Source organism: Canis lupus, chromosome 37 (assembly GCF_011100685.1).
Source record: "Canis lupus familiaris isolate Mischka breed German Shepherd chromosome 37, alternate assembly UU_Cfam_GSD_1.0, whole genome shotgun sequence".
In the NCBI taxonomy this organism is placed as follows: domain Eukaryota; kingdom Metazoa; phylum Chordata; class Mammalia; order Carnivora; family Canidae; genus Canis; species Canis lupus.
The window spans coordinates 16,547,701-16,570,031 of record NC_049258.1 but is presented as its reverse complement, the minus strand read 5'-3'; the positions used below and the strand labels follow the sequence as shown (position 1 = coordinate 16,570,031).

The 22,331-nt window shown below is 35.0% G+C and overlaps 1 protein-coding gene across 3 annotated transcripts in view; it reads right to left on the bottom strand.

The window, feature by feature from the left end:
- PTH2R (parathyroid hormone 2 receptor) overlaps nt 1–22,331 on the bottom strand; it is a 101,954-nt gene that overhangs the window by 51,140 nt on the left and 28,483 nt on the right. For all 3 annotated transcript variants that reach the window (XM_038585591.1, XM_038585592.1, XM_038585593.1), the window contains exons 3-7: nt 19,833–19,943; nt 19,574–19,695; nt 11,431–11,528; nt 7,330–7,519; nt 5,707–5,860 (exon numbers count right to left, since the gene is read on the bottom strand). In XM_038585591.1, the coding sequence (XP_038441519.1) occupies nt 5,707–5,860; nt 7,330–7,519; nt 11,431–11,528; nt 19,574–19,695; nt 19,833–19,943 (675 nt within the window). The remainder of the gene's footprint in view (nt 1–5,706; nt 5,861–7,329; nt 7,520–11,430; nt 11,529–19,573; nt 19,696–19,832; nt 19,944–22,331) is intronic.

Here is a 22,331-nt window from a genome sequence, read left to right as displayed (position 1 = left end):
CGTAATTGTTACGACTATAAATCTAAACATGACTATAATTTGTTTTCTTTAGAAGAGGTAATAATCTATATAATTTTAAATGGAGCATGGGTAGCCCGGGTGGCTCAGCGGTTTAGTGGCACCTTCACCCCAGGGCCTGATCCTGGAGACCCGGGATTGAGTCTCACGTCGGGCTCCCTGCATGGAGCCTTCTTCTCCCTCTGCCTGTGTCTATGCCTCTCTCTCTGTCTCTCATGAATAAATTAATAAAATCTTTTAAAAAAATAAAAAATAAGTGCTTAGGAGCAAAACCCCAAATTATATGTACAAAGTTTGGGGAAAATGATAAGCAGAGAGATTCAACTTTTGTATCTTTCATAAAGTAGGGTTAAAATTTTGATCGTTTTTAACTAATTGTTAAATGTAATTTTAACTTTAAGGCAACTTTCAGCATATGTAATAATGGCATTAAAAATCATAAGGGAATGGAGAGATAGCTTTTCTAGATTTTTAAATTTTGCTTGAAGCCAATTGAAAATTATTAATTGTATGAAGGTATTATATTGACTATCATAAATTTTTTGGAGAATAGATCTTATGAACTAAATATTTTGAATATAATATATATGATCAGAACAGCAAAACACAAAATAAAATAACCTATAGGGTCAGACTACATGCTAATTGTGTGCAGAGAACTTAACACATCTGTATTTCAATTATATTTACTGCCAACTGGATAGTCAAAAAATATTTGCTGAATTGAGATCACCTGATACAGAGATAATAAATCTCCTGATTATCTTCAGAGAATACAGAATATGAAAATATTCTACAGGAAAGCTTGGCAGTGGAGATACAACTACATGGTATAATCAGGATACGTGATCTTATATGATAATATGTACATTCTGGCATCTTATCTGACAGCTAGAATTAAGGATGATTGCTAAAATAGAAGCAAATTACCACATTAAGTAAGGATAAAGAAATAAGACTGACACCTTTTAAACACAAAATCAAATACATAGAAAAAATAATATATACTTGAAAGAACAAAATGGAACCAAGAATAAAGTGCCTTATTTATGAGAAAATTGAAGCAAGAATAGGGAAAATTTAGAATGTGATTGGTTGAAAGACAAATAATATAGTCATCATTGGAATTTGCCTTTACTCCTCTATACATCTTGTTTTGTGATGAAGATGTGTAAAAACAGTTATTTTAAACATTTGCCTTCAATTTACTAAAGGTCAGATACGGCAGCATCTGCTCCTCTTTAGATTGTAATTTCCTTCCCTTCCAATTTATTCTTAAGAATAAGCAAGGGCAGCCCAGGTGGCTCAGCGGTTTAGCACCGCCGTCAGCCCAGGACATGATCCTGGAGTCCCAGGATTGAGTCCCACGTTGGGCTCCCTGCATGGAGCCTGCTTCTCCCTCTGCCTGTGTCTCTGCCTGTGTGTGTGTGTGTGTGTGTGTGTGTGTGTGTGTGTGTGTGTGTCTCATGAATAAATAAAATCTTTAAAAAAAAAGAATCAGCAAAATCAATGTAAGTAATATAGCCCCACATGTCACTATAATGTGAGTAGTAAAGTTCTGACTATTTATTTAGCTGAAGAGAGCTTAAAGTTATCATGGTTGGGTCCAATAAGTAACAAAGGAATCCAAGCACTCCTCTCTAGTGAAGCCAATAAATGACATCATTGGAAGGAAGTATGAAATTGGATTCACTACAAATTACTCTAGTAGAAGATCCTGCAAAGCAGCTATAATGGTTTTGATCATTATTTTTCTTATAGGAATTTAGAAAAATGAGTCAGAAAGCAAAATGATATTCTAAAATCAGACTGTCAGTGATAAGGGGAAGATAGTCTATTAATCAAATAGACTTAGGTATTTACTTCATTAAATAGAGCTACATTTAAGTAATGGACAGATATTCTTTCTTCTTAAGACTTTATTTATTTGAGAGAAAGAGCATGGGCATGCAAACACATGAGTGGGGGGAAGGGGCAGAGGCAGAGAATCTCAAGCAGACTCTGGGCTGAGCTTGGAGCCTGATGCAGGGCTGAGGCAGGACTGTACTTGGGGCTTAATCTCACCATCCTGAGATCATGACCTGAGCTGAAACCAAGAGTTAGGTGCTTAACAGCCTGAGTTACCCAGGCACCCCAGTAGCAGGGAGATATTCTTTAAAGAATATGACTATAATTATATATGCCCTAAACTAGAGCATTTTTAAAGTGGAGTAGCAAAGAGAGAGAGTCAGAAGGTAGACTAAGTGGGGAACTGTAATTCTATAAAGATTGGTTATTGGTGTTTTAGGTTGTGGTTAATTGTATGTGATATATCACATGTAAAATGCTTTCAAAGCAAGCTTCTGTGTAAAGCCTAGTTGCTCTTCTGTTTGTTCTTAAACCATTTGATGAAAAGAAGACTTCAAGTAATAATGCTTATCTACTGTAGTCATCATTCCAATGCCAAAGTTCTTGTGGGCAAATCAATGAATTTGTTATAGAAAGGTAAGAAATTCATACTCATATAGAAGCTCACTATGATGCAGGAAAACACATGAGGATTCGAACCTGACAGCCAAGAAAGAATTCTTGAGACATCTTTGGTGCAAAAAGGTGATTTTATTAAAGCACGAAGACAGGACTCATGGGCAGAAAGAGCTGTACCGGGGTCATGAGGAGTAGCCTATTATATATTTCAAGTTGGGAAGGGGTAAGTCCCTAAGGAACTTTGGAAGCAAGGTTTCCAGGACCTTGAGGGGGGCTACCTATTGTTGGGAAATGGTCATTTATAACTAATAAAACCTGAGTCATGAGACCCTTCAGATGTATATCAGTGAGTCATTTGCTTGGGGGACAAGATCACCAAAATATATTTCTGGCACAGAGATAAAGGAAATTTCCAAAGGAATTTTTATGTTAAAATATATTTACAGGATCTTGGGGGTTTGACTAAGACTACCTGTTGCTCTTAGCAAAGTATTAACATTGAGTCAGTTGAGTCCCTAGAGGAAATGTCACTCTGCCTGTTTCAAGGACTTGTCAGTGGGCTGCAGGCAGTAAGGAAATTTAACAATTTTTCTTCTGCCTTTGTTTCTTACATCAACTGGACTATATTTTATTGTTTTTCATAGAACTAAGGTTTGAAAACTAGTTTCTTGCATTTAAGTGAGACAAACTCCTGAATTTAAAGAGGAACAGACTGAGTGATCAGAGATGTAGAGAACAAAGGCAAAAGGAAATGTAAATAAAATTAAACTTCTTTATAACTTGCAGCCCATTGACAAATACTTGAGGCAGACAGAGTATGACTTTCATCCAGAAACTACCAACTGTCTTAATGTTAATGCCTTGCTAGAGGTAAAAACAACCCTAGCTCGACAACAGCTTGGCCTCCAGGATCCTGTTAAGTTTTCTTTAGCATCTGAAAATCCTTTTGGAAACTTTTTTGTCTTTACCTCCCCCAACTGCAAAGTATATAATCAATTGCTTCTCATGATCTCAGGACAGCTCTTTTTGCCTAAGGGTCCTGTCCCCACGCTTTCATAAAAGCACCTTTTTGCACCAAAAAAAAATGTGTCAAGAATTATTTATTCACCATTTGCTCATGAACCCCACTTCAAATCACATCAGTAGAGACCAACTAAGAGTTACTGGAGGAGCTGGCTATCAACCCAATAAATACACAGAGGAAAAATGAATTCATTATGTGTGACCAGTGGTGTAGAGACCCAAAATACAAAATGTATCTCAGACAAATGTCTACATTCATTGTTGAATTTTCTACCAACACCTTTACCGACTTCTAGTAATTATGTGGGTACACAGATATCATTTTGATTTGAAGGCAAACTACCACAAACTATTCAAGAAATTTCCAAAGTACCCTAAAAAATAAAATGTCTTTTTTTTTTTATTTTTAGTAGCTGCTAGTCAAAGGGAGAGCTTTAAAACAGACAAGCTGCCTTCAGAAATAAAACTTGAGTCACAATAATCATTTCATAATAAATGAAATATTATAGGAAATAGACCCTCTGTCTTCTTAAAGGTTACTTAGTAACTAGCAGGAAATTCAATATTCCCTCTTTCACATTTTCTAATGTTAAAAAACTATATTGGGACGCTTGGGTGGCTCAGTGGTTGGGTGCCTGCCTTTGGCTCAGGTCGTGATCCTGGGATCCAGGATCGAATGCCCATCAGGCTCCCTGCGAGGAGCCTACTTCTCCCTCTGCCTATGTCTCTGCCTCTCTGTCTGTGTCTCTCATGGATAAATAAATAAATCTTAAAAAAAAAAAAACACAATATTAAAGCCAAACAAGCAGAGCCAAACAAGCAAAATAAGAAATACTCTTATTTTGGAGGAAGGGGAAAAAAAAAAACCTTCAAATTTAATCTTGAGCCACTCAGTTAATTTTTTCCTATGCTGAGCACCTATAATGTGGATATTAAAAAAACAATGGAGATCTGCAATTGTTAATCATGAGGCTTCTTAAATGTAACTACAGATGAATTTCAACTTCTTTTAAATTTGAACAAACAAGCAACATCCTTTTCCCCGTGTCATGTTGACTTAGTGCTTAGTCCAGTCTAGTGCTGACAAGGCATTTTTGGAATGTGAGCTGAATACCCTTTTTCCAAAAATTACTTATGCAGAAAGTAATTTGGATCATTCTCTTCCCAAAGACATGGAAATCTACATAATTATTTGGGAATTTGTATCATTAAATGCAGCCAAGATAGTCTTATAAATTCCTTTCTGGTGTTCTCATCATACAACCTAAAAATACAAATCAACTATTCATCACTATAGCTTAGAAATTTAAAAATCAAAATATGTAGGATGAAATTATTGCTAAGTCAGGACATTGACATCAGTTACACTAAGCACAGCAATTCTCAGTGTGTATGGTTAACAATGTGTTCTTATATTTCCACCAGAAAATTCTCTCAAGAATCTGACCTAAGAACACTAACCATAAGTTAAACATGAAAATTTTATACCACTGGGAGGATTTTAAACTTGATCTTAATAACTTTCCCCAGTGGTAGGAAAAGATTTCAGGAAAATGCTGCAAGTATGCTAATGACAGGTCATGTAGGAAAATGTTGGGTTCAAAACAGTTAGGAAAGAATTCTTGAGATGTCTTCGGTGCCAAAAGGGGGCTTTATTAAAACACGAGGACAGGACCTATGGGTAGAAGGAGCTGCACTGGGGTTGTGATGGGTGTCTGATTCTATACTTCCAAGTTGGGGGGTGGTTAGGGACAACACAAGCCTCCAAGGAATTTTGGAAAGAAGGTTTCCAGGACCCTGCGGGAGCTAGCTATTATTAAATAACAATCATTTATTACTGTTTGGTAAAAACTCAGTCTTGAGATCGTTCAGATGTATGGCAGTGGGCCATATGCTTGGAGGATGATTGCTAACATAGATCTTGTGGGGTAGAGAGAAAGGAAGTTAACATGTAAAAGAAGATTTACAGGATCCTGGAGGTCAGCATAATGTTAAGATTGCCTTTTGCCCCTAGCAAAGCATTAACATGGAGGCAGCTGAGTTCCTAAAGGAAATGTCACTCTGCCTGTTCCAATGACTTGTCAATGAGCTGTAAGTAGTACGGAAATTTAATTTTTTCTTTTGCCTTTGTTTGCCATATCAGTAGCTTAACAGAAATCATAATCCAGTTTAAAAAGAAAGGAGACATAAATACCTTACCCCAGCCTATCAAGGTGAAGCCCCATAAGTATTTGGTGTCCGAAAAGAATGCCACAAAGATTAGACTATGCAAGTAGAGACCTTCCACCAAGATCCAATAGTAATTTGTAGCCAAGAAGTAAATGAACATCACAACAGCAATCTTGCACCCAATCTGTTACAAATAAATCAGAATTGCCTCATATTAGAACTCTTAATTGTACTACATGCAACATCAGACCATGAACAAGTCATTCTGTATTTCTTTTTTTAGAATCTATTTCCTGTATATAGGAAAGCCCAGACTACTGAAAGAGATCAGAACAAAGTTATTTTAAGACAGCATCTCTAAGACTATGAGCTCAATTCTATTTTTAAAATAAGGGTTTTTTTTCCTTTAGGGCAGCTTGGGTGGCTCAGCAGTTTAGTGCCTGCCTTCGGCCCAGGGCGTGATCCTGGAGTCCTGGGATCGAGTCCAGGGCTCCCTGCATGGAGCCTTCTTCTCCCTCTGCCTGTGTCTCTGTCTCTCTCTCTCTGTGTGTCTCTCATGAATAAATAAATAAAATCTTTTAAAAAATTAAAAAATAAACTTGAAAAAAAAGATTTTTTTCCTTTAGAAGTAACCCAAAAAATCACTTTTCCTTAATTTTCCCTGTTTATAAAATTAATACTGGATCATCAGAAAAAATTAAGAAAGTACAGAAAAGCATAAAGAAGAGGTATTAGCCACTATTCTACCACAAATTTATTTTATTCTCATCTTTTTTATGCTTCAAAAGTCAATGGCTAAAACAATAAACAATATATCTTATGAATCTTTGGATTGGCTAGGTGATTCTGCTGATCTGGGCCAGGCTCAGCTAATACTGGCTCAGCTCACTCACAGACCTCTACCCTTCACTGTTCACTGGTACAGTATCACTGCCACTTCATTCTTTTGGATAAACAAGTCACAAAATCTAGCCCAGAATCAGAACCAGCAGGGAATACAAAGTTACAGGACAAAAGCCAAAGCCACAGAAAGGACATAATTTATACCATCAAGACATATAATCTATTATACTTAATTTCCAGATACAGTGCATCAGTGATCTAATTAACTGAATTATTAAGTGATTGTATTTACTAAATAACACCAGGACATTTCAGAGCTGAATCAAATACCCTGGAATTTTATATTGGAACAAGTCTTTGAATCTACAATAAAGAAACTAAATATCATGAGCTTTTAAAGAACACACTTCAAATAAATCAATCAATCAATCAATCAATCAATCAATCAATCACACTTCTAGTTTTGCAAGTGGGCTTTTTACTTTTTGAACAGCATAAGCCATGACAGCTACTATGAACCATACATCAAATGCACTCGAGTCATGTGATTTTTTTTTTGAAGTTTCCATTCCAGAATGTTCTTGCAGAAAGAGCCCAAGACTTTTAATTGTCTAACATGATGACTGATTAGGCATAAAGCTTAAGTACAGAATTGAGGTAGTAAACATCATTATATAAATTGGTCACCTATTTCGGTTCATTCAGAGATTACATAAGCCAAAACAAGTTAATATTTAATGGACTGTAAAATTTTACTTGTCTGTAATGTGATATGAATCAGTAATGAAAGAAAATGGTGAAAACACTTACATACTGTGATTTGTCCACAGAAGGCATTTCTATGGAATTTTGCAGGTCCTCCTGCATCAACAGAGACTGTAGCTCCTTTACTCCTATGTGAGCATGGACCACTTTGTCCTTGACAAAGATGCTTGCAGCTCTCAGCATGAAAGACACAAATAAGTGCATGTGGATATAGTTCCTAGTGCAATGCAATCGTCTATGGGGAGAAAACATTTAATATTTAGATTTGAATGAAATTTGAAAGGGGGAAAGAAAATAGATAAATGAGTCCTTACACCTCCAAAAAAGAAGAAAATCTAGTAAACCTGAACAAAGACAGAAACCCATTACTATCTATTTCCAATAGAAACAGCTGGGATCAAAAACTAAAATATTCTGAGAATAATTTCAAACTTATCTTCATCTACTACCATGTTTATCCCAATTTTGCAGAGTGAACTATTATACTATAGCATTATATGAAACTGTGTATTAAAGTAATAAATGAATAATGGAGAACCACATTTTGTAAAGGGATAAATATTGTTAAAAGTGGAGCTTTCACATTTTCAGCACATTCTCTATCAGAAAAAGTAAAATATTTTGATAGCATTATACAGCTTTATGTCCTAGTAATGTTAAAGAGTAAACAAGCTGACTTTAATATAAAAAGTTTGGTTTATAAAAGAATATTAGACACAAGTCATAAACACACTTAGGAGTAGACCCAGTACTACTAATTTCAGTACAAAAAGCTAATTCCAAAAGAAACCTTTTCTTAAAAAAAAGAAAGAAAGAAAGAAAGAAAGAAAGAAAGAAAGAAAGAAAGAAAGAAAGAAAGAAAGAAAGAAACCTTTTCTTAAGTTTGGTGGGAAAAACAATAAGAAAAGGTTATATAATCTGGCCCCCCTCTACCATCGCTTGACCATGAGAAAGTACAACTTTCCTGTACAATGCTCATACTAATACTACTTCTCTTCCAGAAAGGACAAACTCTACAACTGTAAGGGAGTAAGAAAAATTTTAATCCAATAATATATTTTTATATCTCATAATATAGGAGAGCTAGGCCAAATGAGAATGAGCTAAATTTAGACATTTTGGCATTGTTATTTTGTTAGTATGTTAGGGACATGTATGCATGTCTGTTGTGCCCAGATAGTCCTCCTCATTGATTGATTTCTTTTAGGGAATGTCTTCACAGATGAGCAGAATTTGACCACATAGGTTATCAGGTATTGGTGGAAATTTCTGACTGTGAATAGTGCCATCACAGTATATAAATAGGTACTGATTTTTAGAAGACTCAACACTATTTACTATCAAAAAAAAAAAGTATTTTGTTTTGTGAAAAAAAAAAGAGATCTGAAATTTGTATAATATTCTGCTATGTAGCATAGTAATTATATAAAAAGTATTCTATAGAAAGAACTTTTAAATAGAGTAATAAATTTCTATGTGAATTGAAGAATTACTACTTAATGATTTATATCCTCCTGAAATTTTATGTAGCCTTTTTTTGGTAAATATTCATCTATTATTCTGAAGAACCAGAGCAACACTTGGTATAATGGAATGAACTCTGGATAGGAGTTGGAAGATGAAGATTCTGTTTCCAGCCAGACCACCTATGACCTTGTGATCCTGGACACTGAAATTCAGTTTCTTGGTCTGTAAAATGGGATAATACTGCCAAGCTAGTTTTACAGGGCTGTTTTGGGGAACTCCTCCATAAGTCCACAAATCTGATTGTGTTCCCATTCTCAAGAACTTCATTAGCTCCCTATTCTCTACCCTTACAGGACAAAATTCAAAGCCTTTGACAAGGGCCTGCAAAAGCCAGGGCCACAGAATCTAGTTTCTTCTTGGCCATTGCTCTGTGGCCACTCCACCCTTTGCATCAAATAGTGCATTACATGGGACTCTTCTATGTTCCCAGAGTCTACTCTGCTCCTTCCTGCCTCTGAGTTTTGCACATTCTGTTCCTATCATCTGGAATATACTGAATTCCCTCTCATCATTGCAGTATCAGTTCACATGTTAGTGTTCTGGGAAGTTTCTCTCATCTAGTTGGTTTTAGCCTAGCTCTTTGGTGTTCCCAAAACCCTTTATAAAAACTATATTATGGTATTAACAATATTTTATTTGATAATCATTTAATGAGTCAGTCTCTCATATATACTGCTTTTCTAATATGTAACATATCTTAACTTGTCCTCTCCATCAATACTAAAAAGAGGCTATCATATGGTACAGAAAAATGCTTGTTGTGTAGATGGACTAGTGAATAAAACAAAAGTTTTAGGAAGATAAACTATATCACCATAATATGAGTAATTGTTTTAGAAGAAGTAGTTGGAATATTAAACTAATTTACTTATCAATTCAACAAGTATTTATTAAGCACCATTACATATCAATTATATTACAGCTACTAAAAATGCTATAATGAGCAAAAAATACATACATACATACATACTCTCATACTCTCATGTGGCTGTACATTCTAGAGGGAGAGATGAAAAATAAAAAGAAGGGGCACCTGGGTGGCTCAGTCTGATAAGCATCTGCCTTCGGCTCAGGCCATGATCCCAGGGTCCTGGGATGGAGCCCTGTGCTGGGCTCCCTGCTCAGCAGGAAGTCTGCTTCTCCCTCTCCCTATACCCCACACTCATGCTCTCTTTCACTCACTCTCTATCATAAATAAATAAATAAATAAATAAATAAATAAATAAATAAATAAATGTAAAACATCAGATAGTGCATTAGACAGTGATAAATCAAAAGAGACAACAAACCATGAAACAAGTATAAGAAATTTCAGGGAAGAGAGGATGATAAGATATTAAGAAACAAAATATAAAACATTTTGTTTTTTAAATATGTCATCTACCCTTATTCCTTTTCCTACACATAATTTAGCACTGAATTCTTAAAACTTTATTGTCTTAATTAATATACCTCAATACCTTCCATTTCTATCCAATCCTCAAAGCCACTGCCCTTGACCAGGCCACCATCTTCTTGTCCCGAATTACTATAATAGCCTCTTACAAAGGGATTTCCTATCATGTTTCCCACCACTTCACCTTACAAGTGACCTTTCATGTCACTCCTCTGCTTAAAATCCTTCAATGGCTATTCATCACTCTCAGGGTAGAGTTCAAATTTCTTCATATAACCTACAGGTCTCAAAACCCTCTCAACCCTGCTCACTTTTCCAGTCTCACTGCCCAACACTTAACTTGTACCAAAATTCTGAATTCTCAAATATTCCATGCCTTTCTTTTTTTTTTTTTTTTTTTTTTTTTATTCCATGCCTTTCTTGAGCTAAACTTGGGTTTGGAATTCTGTCTCCCAGTATTCTCTTTTGGTTAAATCTTTTTTATACTCATGTATCTTTTGAGATTTGGCTTCATTTGAGAGGTCTCCCCACATCTCCTTACTCTGCCTTCCCAACTACCATATACCACCTGACTCGTAGCACTTCTCACACTAGACGCTAATCATTTTCTCAGCTATTTGTATCACAAGCATCATGAGTACACACTTCCCATATTTGTTGTACACTGTTTTATCTACATATTGGTGCTCAAAATTTTGTACTGATTTAGATTAAGTTGAATTGAATGGACAAAAATTTCAGTGAATAAAAAATAAACCATAACAGAAGCATAACAGAATATGACTTCTTTCCATATAATAATTTGGGAGCTTATTTATTCATGATTTAAAATGGATTTCTGTCCAATTACACCAAAATCATTTGGGAAAAAATGAAGTCTTTGTATCATGAATGAAAATTTTTGTAACTCATTCTGCTCTAAATCTGTATCACTTTGCAAACAAATACACTACAGTGCAGATCTATGTGTTTAATTTAGGTTTTATACTGCTTTAATGTTTTTAAAGATTTTTTGGTTTTAAAACAACAACAAAAAAAACAAAAACCCTGAATTTCCTCATGAAAAATAAATTTTCAATGCCAAATAATATTATAGCACTAGGCTGAATTCAAAAACTTGTGCTGGGAAAAGTATTTGGGCCAGAAATTGTGACAACTCTGTCTTCTATGCGTAGGACACAGAATCTGTCCCTTCATAGAGAAAGAGGCTGGGAATCACTCACCTGAAGTAACCAATGATGATAATAGCCACAGCCAAGGAACCGAAAGAGACAGAATATCCAATTGTGTACATGACATAGAGGCGTTCAAAGAATTCTTGCTGAAAGCGAAGAGATTTAATTAGAAAAATAGCTTTTAACAAGTACATGTCAATAAACTAACAAATCACACTCCTGTTTAGAGACAGGCAGTGTATTATCACATTTATATAATGTGGGTTATTCATCTGGCCTTTCTTTTATTTCCTAAATTCAAGTCAGAGTTAAAGATGTAATAATAATATTTGGAATTTCTTGCTCAAGTGAGGCCAAATTAAATGTTGCAATATTTCCTTCATGAATTTTTGCACTGTCGTTTTGACTAACTGGAATTGTATACCAGACGTGATATTTGAAGTAAACAAAACACATTTTGCAGGGCTGTTTTAAGAGGAAACTGGTAAAAACAATGTCATTTTTGGAATACTATTTCTCATTTTCCTTAAGCTTTTTTTGTTGAGCTGCAATTTACATGAAATAAAATGTACAGATCTTAAATGAGCAGTTTGATGAGTTTTGACAAGCCAGGTTTGCTGTGCACCTTGCCAGTCAAAAACCCACCCACCACTCGCTCCCAGGTAACTACCAATCCCATTTCGGTCATCACAAATTGGCATTATCTGTTCATGTACTTCGTGTACTTTTTAACTGTTCTTAGACTTCTTAGAATTAGATAGTATATACTTAGGATATACATTTTTGGCAACATACTACTTTTGATATTCACCAATATTGTTGCATGAATCAACAGTCCATTCCTTTGTAATTTAAAAAAAATTATAAAGTTACAAGAACTTGTAAAGATAGTCAAAAAGGTCCATGTATCCTTCACCCAGTATTCTTTAATGGTTACATCTTAACATAATTATATTAAAATATCAAAGGCAAAAAAAATATCAAAGGCAGAAATCTGACATGGTGCAATTTGTGTGTTTATAGTTCAGTTCTGTGTCATTTTATCACATATGTACATTTTTGCGACCAATACTGCAATCAACATAACCATTCTACCCCGTCCAAGATCTGCCTTGCGTTGTCCTTTAAAGTCACCCATATTCTCCTCTTCCCTGGCATCCCCGACACCTATGACCACTAATCTGTTTTCTATCTCTGTAATTTTGTCGTTTCATAAATGTTATAGAAATGGAATCATACAGTATGTGGCCTTTTGAGATTGGCTTTTTTCACTCACAATAATGACCTCAAGATCCATGGAAGCTGTTGTATATATCAAGCTTGTTCTTTTTTATGGCTAAATACCATTGCATGGTATGTATGCAACCTACGAATATCAGTATCTGTGAAATGTTTCAAACTTTGTAGACAGCATACATTTGGGTCTTGCTCTTTAATGGATTCTTTCAATCTGTTAATTGGCATAATTAGACCATTTTTTAAATACAATATTGATATGTTAAGGCAAAGCCCATCATTTTATTTTTTTATTTTCTGTTGTTCTATTTTTCACTTCTCTGTTTTATTTTTCCTGCCACCCTGTGGTTTACTTGAACATTTTGCAGAATTCCATTTTGATGTCCCTTTTTGTATACTGCTTTTGGTGGTCATTCTATGTATTAATGTGGAGCCTTTGATTACTGAATACTTACCTTTCTTCTTTTTTCATTAAGCGTATAATAAGCTATAAATCCCCTTTTAAACTCTGCTTTTCCTGTTTTCCCCAATTTTTTATATATCCAGCTTTCATAATTACTCAAACTTTTGCCATGGGTCACATATTTTCCAACTATTTGTGAATTGTCCACATATTCCATTTGAATTGATTTCCAGTTAATTCTTTTGTGGTCAGAAAATACACTCTATATGATTTTAATCTTGAGAATTATTGACATTTGTTTATAGTCTAGTATATGTTAAATCTTGAAGAACTTTTAGTCTGTAACCTAAAAGAATGTGAACTTTGTAGTGTTTGGTGATTGTATAAATGTCATTTTCATCAAATTGTATGAAAGAAATCCTATGAAAGTTTTTGTCTAATTGTTTTACCAATTACTGAGAGAATGGTACTTTTATAAACTCCAACTTGGTGGGATTTGATCATGTCTCCCTTTTGCCTTGACAATTTTTGCTTTATGCAATATGAAGCTCCTAAATGCATGGATATTTATTATCACTATTTCCTCCTGGTAAATAGATTCTTTCATCATTCTGATATGTCCTTCCACCTTAGTAGTACTCTGTCTTAAAATCTAGTTAGCCACATCAACTTTCTTAGGCTTAGGCTATGCACTGCATATGACTTATTCACCCTTTTAATTTCAACAGATCTATTATCTCTACATTTATCTATATCTTTACATTTAGAGTACATTTCTTGCAAATGGTATATAATTAAGTCATACATTTATTACCCATTCTGCCTTTCAAGTGGCTGTTTAGTTCATTTACAATGAACATAATCATTGCTATGTTTGGGCTTAAATATAACACATTAATATTCACATTCTATATGTCTATCTTTTCTTTGTTCCTCTGTACCTGCTTTCTTATCTTTTATTTGAGGAGGGGAGGGCCAATCAAATATTTCTTAATATTTCATTTGTGGGTTTTTTTTTTTAGCAATTATGCATCCTGAACTTATCAGAGCCTCCACTTAAATAATATCGAACTATTTCACAAAAAGTTTCTCATAAAAAGTTTACAACCATATATTCAAATTCACTTTCCAGACTTTGTCCCTTTTAGATTTTGTCTACATAATTTATAAACCCTAATAAGAGTCTATTATGTTTGCTTTAAGCAGTCAATAGACTTTTTTAAAGATTTTTTTATTTATTTGAGAGAGAAAGAGCACAGAGGGAGAAGCAGACTTCCTGCTGAGCAGAGAGCCCAGTGCAGGACTTGATCCCAGGACCCCAGGAACATGACCTGAGCTGAAGGCAGACATTTAACCGACTGAGCCACCCTGGCACCCCAGTCAATAGACTTAAATGAATTATAGCTAAAGATATAAAGATAGATATAAATATAACAACTAATAAGAAAAAGAATATAGTTTCATTTATTATTTTAGTCTGTCATTTTTATCCGTATATACCGTTCTGGTCCTCCTCATTCCTTCCTACCAATCTATGTTCCTAGCTGATATATTTCTCTTTGACGTGGAGAACTCTCTTGAGCATTTCCTATACTGAAGGTATGATGAAGATGAATTCTCTTATATATTTTCTGTCTGAAGAGTATCTTTATTTTACCATTATCTTAATGCGTATTATCACTTTAAGATGTCACCCTATTGTATTTCAGCCTCCATTGTTTCCTGCCTAAAAGACAGGTATCCTTTTTATTGCTGTTCCCTGCATATTAATGTGCCATTTTCTCTGTCCGCTTTTAAGATTTTCTTTTACTGTATTTACAGCAGTTTAACTATGATGTACCTAAGTATGATTTTCTTTTCATTTATCTTGCGTAGGGTTTGCTAAGTTTTTGGAATGTGTGCGTTGACTGATTTCATCCATTTAAAAAATTCTTGGCCATTGTCTCCTCAAATATTTATTTTGTCCCATTCTCTCTCTTTACCTCTACTTTCACCTATGTTAGACAATTAAATGTTTGTCTCACAAGTCTCAGATGCTTCTGTTATTTTATTTTTTCTCCTAATGCTTCAGTTGGAAAATTTCTATCAACCTCTCTTTAAGTGCATCGATCTTTTTTATCATGCTGTATCCAGTATGCTGTTGAGCATATCAAATGAATGCTTCATTTTTGAATTGAATATTTCCACTTTAGAATTTCTATATTGCTATTTTTTGAGGTTTTTATTTCTTTGATTTTCCCACCTGTTTTACATGCCTTTTTCACTAAATAATATAACATGTTTATAATAGTTATTATTAAATACTCTTTTAAATACTCGTCTGCAAATTCCAACATCTGGATCATCTGTTTTTTTCCTGCTCTCACTTTTACTCTAGATTTTGGGTCTCTGCCTCATAATTTGGTATCACATTCCAGGACCTGTTTGTTAGTGAAATAATAGTAGAGACTAAAGTGTATGATGTCAACTGCCTGAAAAGTGCAAGCCTCTTCCTCCATCAGGTAAGGAGGCTGGATTACTCTGTTGTTAAACTAAGTTGAGCTTTGTTGTAGTTTTATGTTTTTTTGTGACCCTTTTATCCTGGTTTTAGGTTTTGAGAGCAGAATCTGGACTCATACAGCTGACCTCGAGATCTTAGCACTAGCAGCCCCTACTGGCCATTATGTGAATTTTAGTCCCCTTGACATTTTTGAACCACAGAACTTTTGCTATATGAATCATCCATCAGTTTTTTGAGATGTTAAGGATTTTACTTCGCTCTGCCGCCCTCCCTTGGCATGCAGGCTGTGCAAGCAAGCACCATGTACCTTAAAGCATGTCTCTTAACAGCTATGTTCTGTTCCATGCCTTTGGCTAAGTGCTGCCTTTCACTCAGAGAGTGTTTTGCACCTCTCGGGGAAATTGTCTTAGCTACCCCCCCCCCCCCGTGCTGCCCCCAGACCAAATTTGACAACAGGGCCTCCACACACTCAGTGAAGGCTCCATGGGAAAAAAAAAACTGGCTAATGGGTGATAGCACACTGAATGGGGCTCACTTCTTGGGATTCTAAGCCCTTATGCCAGCCCTCGTCTGTTAAAAGTTGGTTTGAGGGGCGCAGTTGGCTTAGCAGCCGACTCGTGGTTTCAGCTGACATCAGGATCTCAGGGTCCTGAGACCTGGCCCTGCATCTAGCCCCAAGTCTGATGCCCCAAATGGCTTGTGACGCAGTGCAAGGTCTGCTTCAGGATTCTCTCTCTCTCCCACTGCCTCTCCCCCAGCTTGCTTGTGCATGCGTACACTTGCTCTCTCTCTCTCTCTCTCTCTCTCTCTAAAGCAAATAAATAAACAGTTGATTTAAAAGCTTGGCTCTTTTCTTGCAATCACCTTCTATGGCCTGGTTGTTCCTCTTCTGCTACAAACCCAGGGATAAATATCAGTCATGGCTCACTTCTCTTATAGGAAGGGTTTGCCCACTTCTAGAATGAGGATCATTAGGCTTGCTTGGCATCCTCAGCTCACTGATGAGTTATTACAAATAACTGATTTTATGTCTTAATCTACTCCTACTGTGACAACTTCCTGCATCCTAACTGAAAGCAAAAGATTTTGCCTCTTGTTCCTTTTTTAAAAATGTTTACTACGTATTATTATCAGTTAATAAAATACTAAAACTTTTTGTAGAAAATATTTGGGGGCACCTGGGTGGTTCAGTCAGTTAAGCCACCGACTCTTGGTCTCTCTCAACTCAGGTCTTGATCTCAGGGTCATGAGTTCAAGCCCCTTATTGGGCTCCATGCAGGGCATAGAGCCTACTTTTAAAAAAAGAAAAGAAAGAACAAAAGAAAGAACAAAAGAAAAGAAAAGAAAGGAAAAGAGAAAATATTTAGATAATATGTGAAATACAAAAGCAGGGGTGATGGGGAACTTCTGAATTCCTACCAAAAAGAAACACTATATTTCATGTATGTCTTTTTATTCTATCTCTATGCAGCATTTTCTAGTGTTTTGAGCATTTACATTCCCAATTTACACATAACTTTATTACCTGGGGGTTTTTCGGGTTAACTGCATAACAAAGGAATTTCCTAAGGCCATGAGCTCTTTACAAAAAAAAAATTATAGGAGTTTATTTAACTTTCTCAGGAAGGTTCTTCACTAGAAACTTAAATTCTTCAGTATATTGACTATAAATATTAATGGTTCAATGAACATTTTGTCCATTCAATTCCCACTTCAAATCCTTATACTTGAATCTTAGAAATAACATTATAAGATCAAAGGATATGACTGCTTTGAAGTTTTTGTAATATACATTTCTAAATTGCTATCCAGAAGTTCGTTTAACCTTTAAACATGAGACGTATTATATGGTAATTTCTACAGTCTGCTACTGCTTTAAATATAATACTCTAATGAATTTAATAAACTTCTGGCCTATCAGAAGTGTTCCTTCCCATCATTTTCCTAAAAGTAACTGTCTTATCTTGTCAAACCAACAGTAAAGAAATTATTAAAGAAACAAAACAATAGATGTTTAAAAAACCTTAGTCTTATTTATCCCAGTAAAGATGTTTATTCTTAATGTGCACATTTTTGTTTTTTATTTCTTTTTCCTTATATAAAAATTCTCATTACAACCATTAATAATTAATATCTCATAAATAAGTAATATCACTTTGCCTTAGAGTATATCAAAATTTCAGGAGATATCCAGTTTTCTTACTAGGGGATATTTAGGTTTCTCAAGTTTTTTCAAATTATTGCTTAGGGTTATAAACAAGAGAAAACACTCTTTACATTTTTAATTATGGAGATAACATTGATGCTAACAAAATTCATCAATTTTTTTCAGTTAATTTTTAGATCATGTTTACATGAAACAATACATGCTTGGGTATACTACCATCCTTAGCTACTTTGATTGTTGGAATACACAGTAATCACAAAGAGTGGTTACAAGATTAGAGTTCAGTGTAAATAAAACCATGATTTAACTTAATGTCCATTTAAAAGCTGTGAAAGACATGCATTCATCATTTCACGTACAAATAAATTCATCACAGAGTACACCAAATATTGAGTATTTCTTTCTGTTGATGAAATTAAAATTATTTTCAAACATTTTATACAAAGTCACTGTTAGTTTTAGCTCCATTGTGGAATACATCATCTCTTCACATTGACTAATTTTATCCAAAAAGTTTGTCAACATTTAGATAATGTGTGAAATACAAAAGCAGGGGGGAGCTGAAGGTCTTTCAGCAACTTACTAAATGGAGCTGAAGGTCTTTCAGCAACTTACTAAAGAGTTCATTAAGGTGGTAGTGCTTTGTGTAGAAAAGAAGGAAGTTAAGAAAGGAAGTCCTGACTAGTGCAAAATGCAAAATCAAAGAAATCTGTAACTCACTGCTTCTCCTCCTGCTCTCCCTGCTTCTCCCCTCTCCAAAAAAAATCAAGCATAAAGAAAAATCTCTAATGCTCGTAGAGTTTATGTATGACAGACTGTTCTCAGGGTCCCAATAAAAATCATTTATACATCTATTTATCATGTTCACTCTTAACATCATATGCATGTATCATCATGCATTTTACTCATGAGGTTTGAGTGATAGGAAATTAAGCATGACTTTTAAAGCACCATGTATCACTTAAAAGTGACTATCTAGAAGTTTCCAAAGTTTACAACAGTTTGCTATACTGCAAACAGCACTGATGAAGAACTTGGATATCAGGATTCTGCTTTAAAGCCTGTCATCAGTGAGCTGGGCCACTCTGACTAATACCTAATCTCTGGCTCTGAGCTGACTCCGGTATAAAATTAAGGCATCGTCCGCAAGACCTAAAGGATGCCCCTTGCTTCTAATCCTTAATTCTACAACTCTAATCTTTCTTATGCTAATGAAATCACCTACTGGCTAATCTTATGAAATGAAAAATACATCTTTAAAATACAAATCTCAGGACACCTGGGTGGCTCAGTGGTTGAGCATCTGCCTTTGGCCCAGGGTGTGATCCCGGGGTCCCAGGATCAAGTCCCACATCGGGCTCTCTACAGGGACCTGCTTCTCCTTCTGCCTCTGTCTCTGCCTCTCTCTCTTGTGTCTCTGATGAATAAGTAAATCTTTAAAATAAATAAAATAAGTAATAAAATAGAATACAAATCTCCTTCAGGAATATAGAATGAAATGAGATGTAGCCATTCACAGGTAACAAGAAATTGTAAATCATGGTGCTACCTATTTTGATTTGTATGCATAATCTAATGTAGTATAGCTAAATATAATGTACACATAACATACTATAACACAATATACACAGACACATATTTATAAGTATATATGCATATATCTCAGCCAGATAACTCTAACCTAAAGAAAAAAACTAGAATGTTTCAGGTCCTACACCTTTCCTTAACTGGATAGCTAAAAAGATTCCAACTTTGCTTTCATCTTTTACAATCTTTGTGTCCTAGAATAAAGAGGTTTTTATATGTGATAGTTGACAATTAAGAAATGCATAAAAATATTATTCCATTTTCCCTTAGGGGCTCACAAATACAAAGGTATCATTACCTTTCCTATGCTGATATCTTGCTGCAGAAAACGAAGGCAGTCTGAATAATTAGCCCATGTTTTATTTAAACTGTACATAAAATCCCATGTTCCATTGGGGTTACAGTGTCGGAAAGCAACTCCTGTAAAGACATGAAGAAAAACATTGAGATTGCTCAATTCACTTGGCCCTCATTAGGGGAGAAAAAAAGTACATTTCTTTTTTTTTTTTTTAAGTACATTTCTATTCCAAATTAATCATTTCAGAAAAACTCAATACCTTTATGATTGAAGTCATAAATATAAGGAGGGCATGGGACAGCCAATATTTTCCCCACTGTTCCTCTGGGCCAACAAATGAGTCCATCCCATTCTGGGAAACAATTTCCCTCTAATAAAGAAAAAAATTAAAAAGCAAATAAACAAAAATGCAATTGGAACCAGATAATAGATGCACTCAAAATACAAAATTCCAGGTCTCTATCTTAGCAAAGTGTAAAACAAATTGGTGATTGTGGAAACTAGAATGGGGTTGATATGAGGCAAATGTCCTAAGAGTCATCCACCTAGTTTCATAAAGATCTATTAATAGGAACATTTGGTTTGCATAAATTAAAAACATTTTAGTGATTCCACTATATGTGAGTTGAGCAAGTAACATAAAGGAAACACTGGAATTCATTGTGAACAACTTTAGTAAAATTCAACCATAGTTATAACTACATTTTTTACTTGAGATTTTTAAAAATTGCTATTAAAAAATATGATATGTGAAACAGACTGAGCTTCCCAGGTAAGCTCCAAGACTTGAGTTTGCCTTTTTACCAATACGTCTTTGCTTATTTTTTTTTTTTTTACCAATAATTCTAGTAATTTGTTTGAGTCTAACACTCATCTCAAAATTCTCACAAGCTCTACTCTCCTCAAGAATCAAGTATAAAAGGATTTGGAGTGGAGGGTATTGAATTGACAAAATGCATCCATAACTGCAGTACTTTTTAAAACCTCCATTGCCACACCATGGTCCAAGTTCATCAATCATGATATTTACACAGAACAATCTAAAATTTGGAAACTCCAAGTTTGTCTTTTTTCAGTTCTATAACTGAACTGATAATGTAATGTAACCATAACACAAGTAATATACATTTGTGAAGTCAAACCGAGATCAATAAATTTTGGGTTTTCAATTCCCAAAATTTAACTACTTGAATCATTTTATAGGTAGGTATGCAAATACATTTACATTTATATTTTATTTTGTTTCATAGACATTAGGAAAATATTTATTATAAAATTTTTTCATAAATATAGCAGAATATATATATATACACATATATATACACACACACACATCGCCTAGAATTGATACTTGCTAATATTTTACCATATTTATTTCATCTAATTTATTTTTTTGCTGTGGTATTTTAAAGTAAATTGCAGACAGCGTAACAGCTCACTCTTAAATATTTTGATATGCAGCTCTCAACCTTAAAAGAATTTAAAAGTGGAAATTTCTTAAATTACTGAAATCAAAATGCTGTTCTAGTTTTTTACACATACATTGAAGAAATTTTTCATTGAAAGGTAAATCTGGTCTTCCAGGATCCATTTTTGCTCTCCCTTCATTCGTTCACACAATAAGCCAAAATCTCCCAAAGGCTTCCCATCTCACTCCCAGCAAAAGCCAAGTCTTTACAGTGTCTGAAAGCCCTGCAAAATCCACTTTCCCCGCTATCTCCTCAACTTCAGTTCTGCTAAGATCCTCCTAGTTCTCCCTCCAATTTGGTGTGTTCAACAAATGGCCTGAAGGCTTATTCCCCTCCATCCTACAGACTTTTATTCACAGCTCACTTTTGAGTAAACTCTCCCCACTTACAATTACATCCAAAGTACTCCTTATCCCCTTTCCTTCTATATTTTTTAACTGCATTCTCATCGCATTCCAATAGTAAGTGTGGGGAATTTTGTCTGTTTTTGGCAAGGGCTTAACAAATATTCAGTCAGTGTCAACACTCCGTTCTTCAGGACTCCTCTTCATTAGTTGTATATTGAACTTCCAAGAAAAGAGCATATCCTCCATTTCAAAATGAGATTAGTTTTAATGAGTGTTGTATTCATTTTTCTATTGCAACCATAACAAATTACCACAAACTTCACAGCTTCAAATAACCCAGACTTATTATCTCACTATTCTGCTTTAAGTCAGAACTCCAGTGAGTTCAGCCAGGACTGAGTTCCCCATTTCCTCACTAGCTATCAACTTGTAGAAGCCACTTGGATTCCTTGGCTAATGACTCCCTTCCTCCATCTTCAAAGTCAGCAAGGCAGGTTGAACCCTTCTTACATTTCCAGTCTCTCCTCCACTCTTCTTTCCCCTTACTGATTCGTCCACCCTCCTCTGAGACTTTAAAGGGAACAAGAGATTAAATCTGACCCACCCAGATAATCCAGGATAACCTCCCTATTCTAAGGCCCATAACTAAACCCATCGGCAGCGTCCTTGTGCCACATTACATAGCATACACAGGCATAACACCAGGTAGTAGGGTCTGGACATCTTTGGGGACCCTTATTCTGCTACCATGAGTACCATCCCTTACAGCTTTCTCAATTTTTTAATTGCCAATCACACTTACTGAAGCTGAGGAATTTTGTTCTAGCTGATGTTCATGTTGTCAAGTTGTTTATTCAGCTTCGAACAGTCCCACAAACCCTGATCTGTACAGAAAAGAACTCAGCATAAACCTGAAATTAACTTTTTAGCGTCCTCCATATC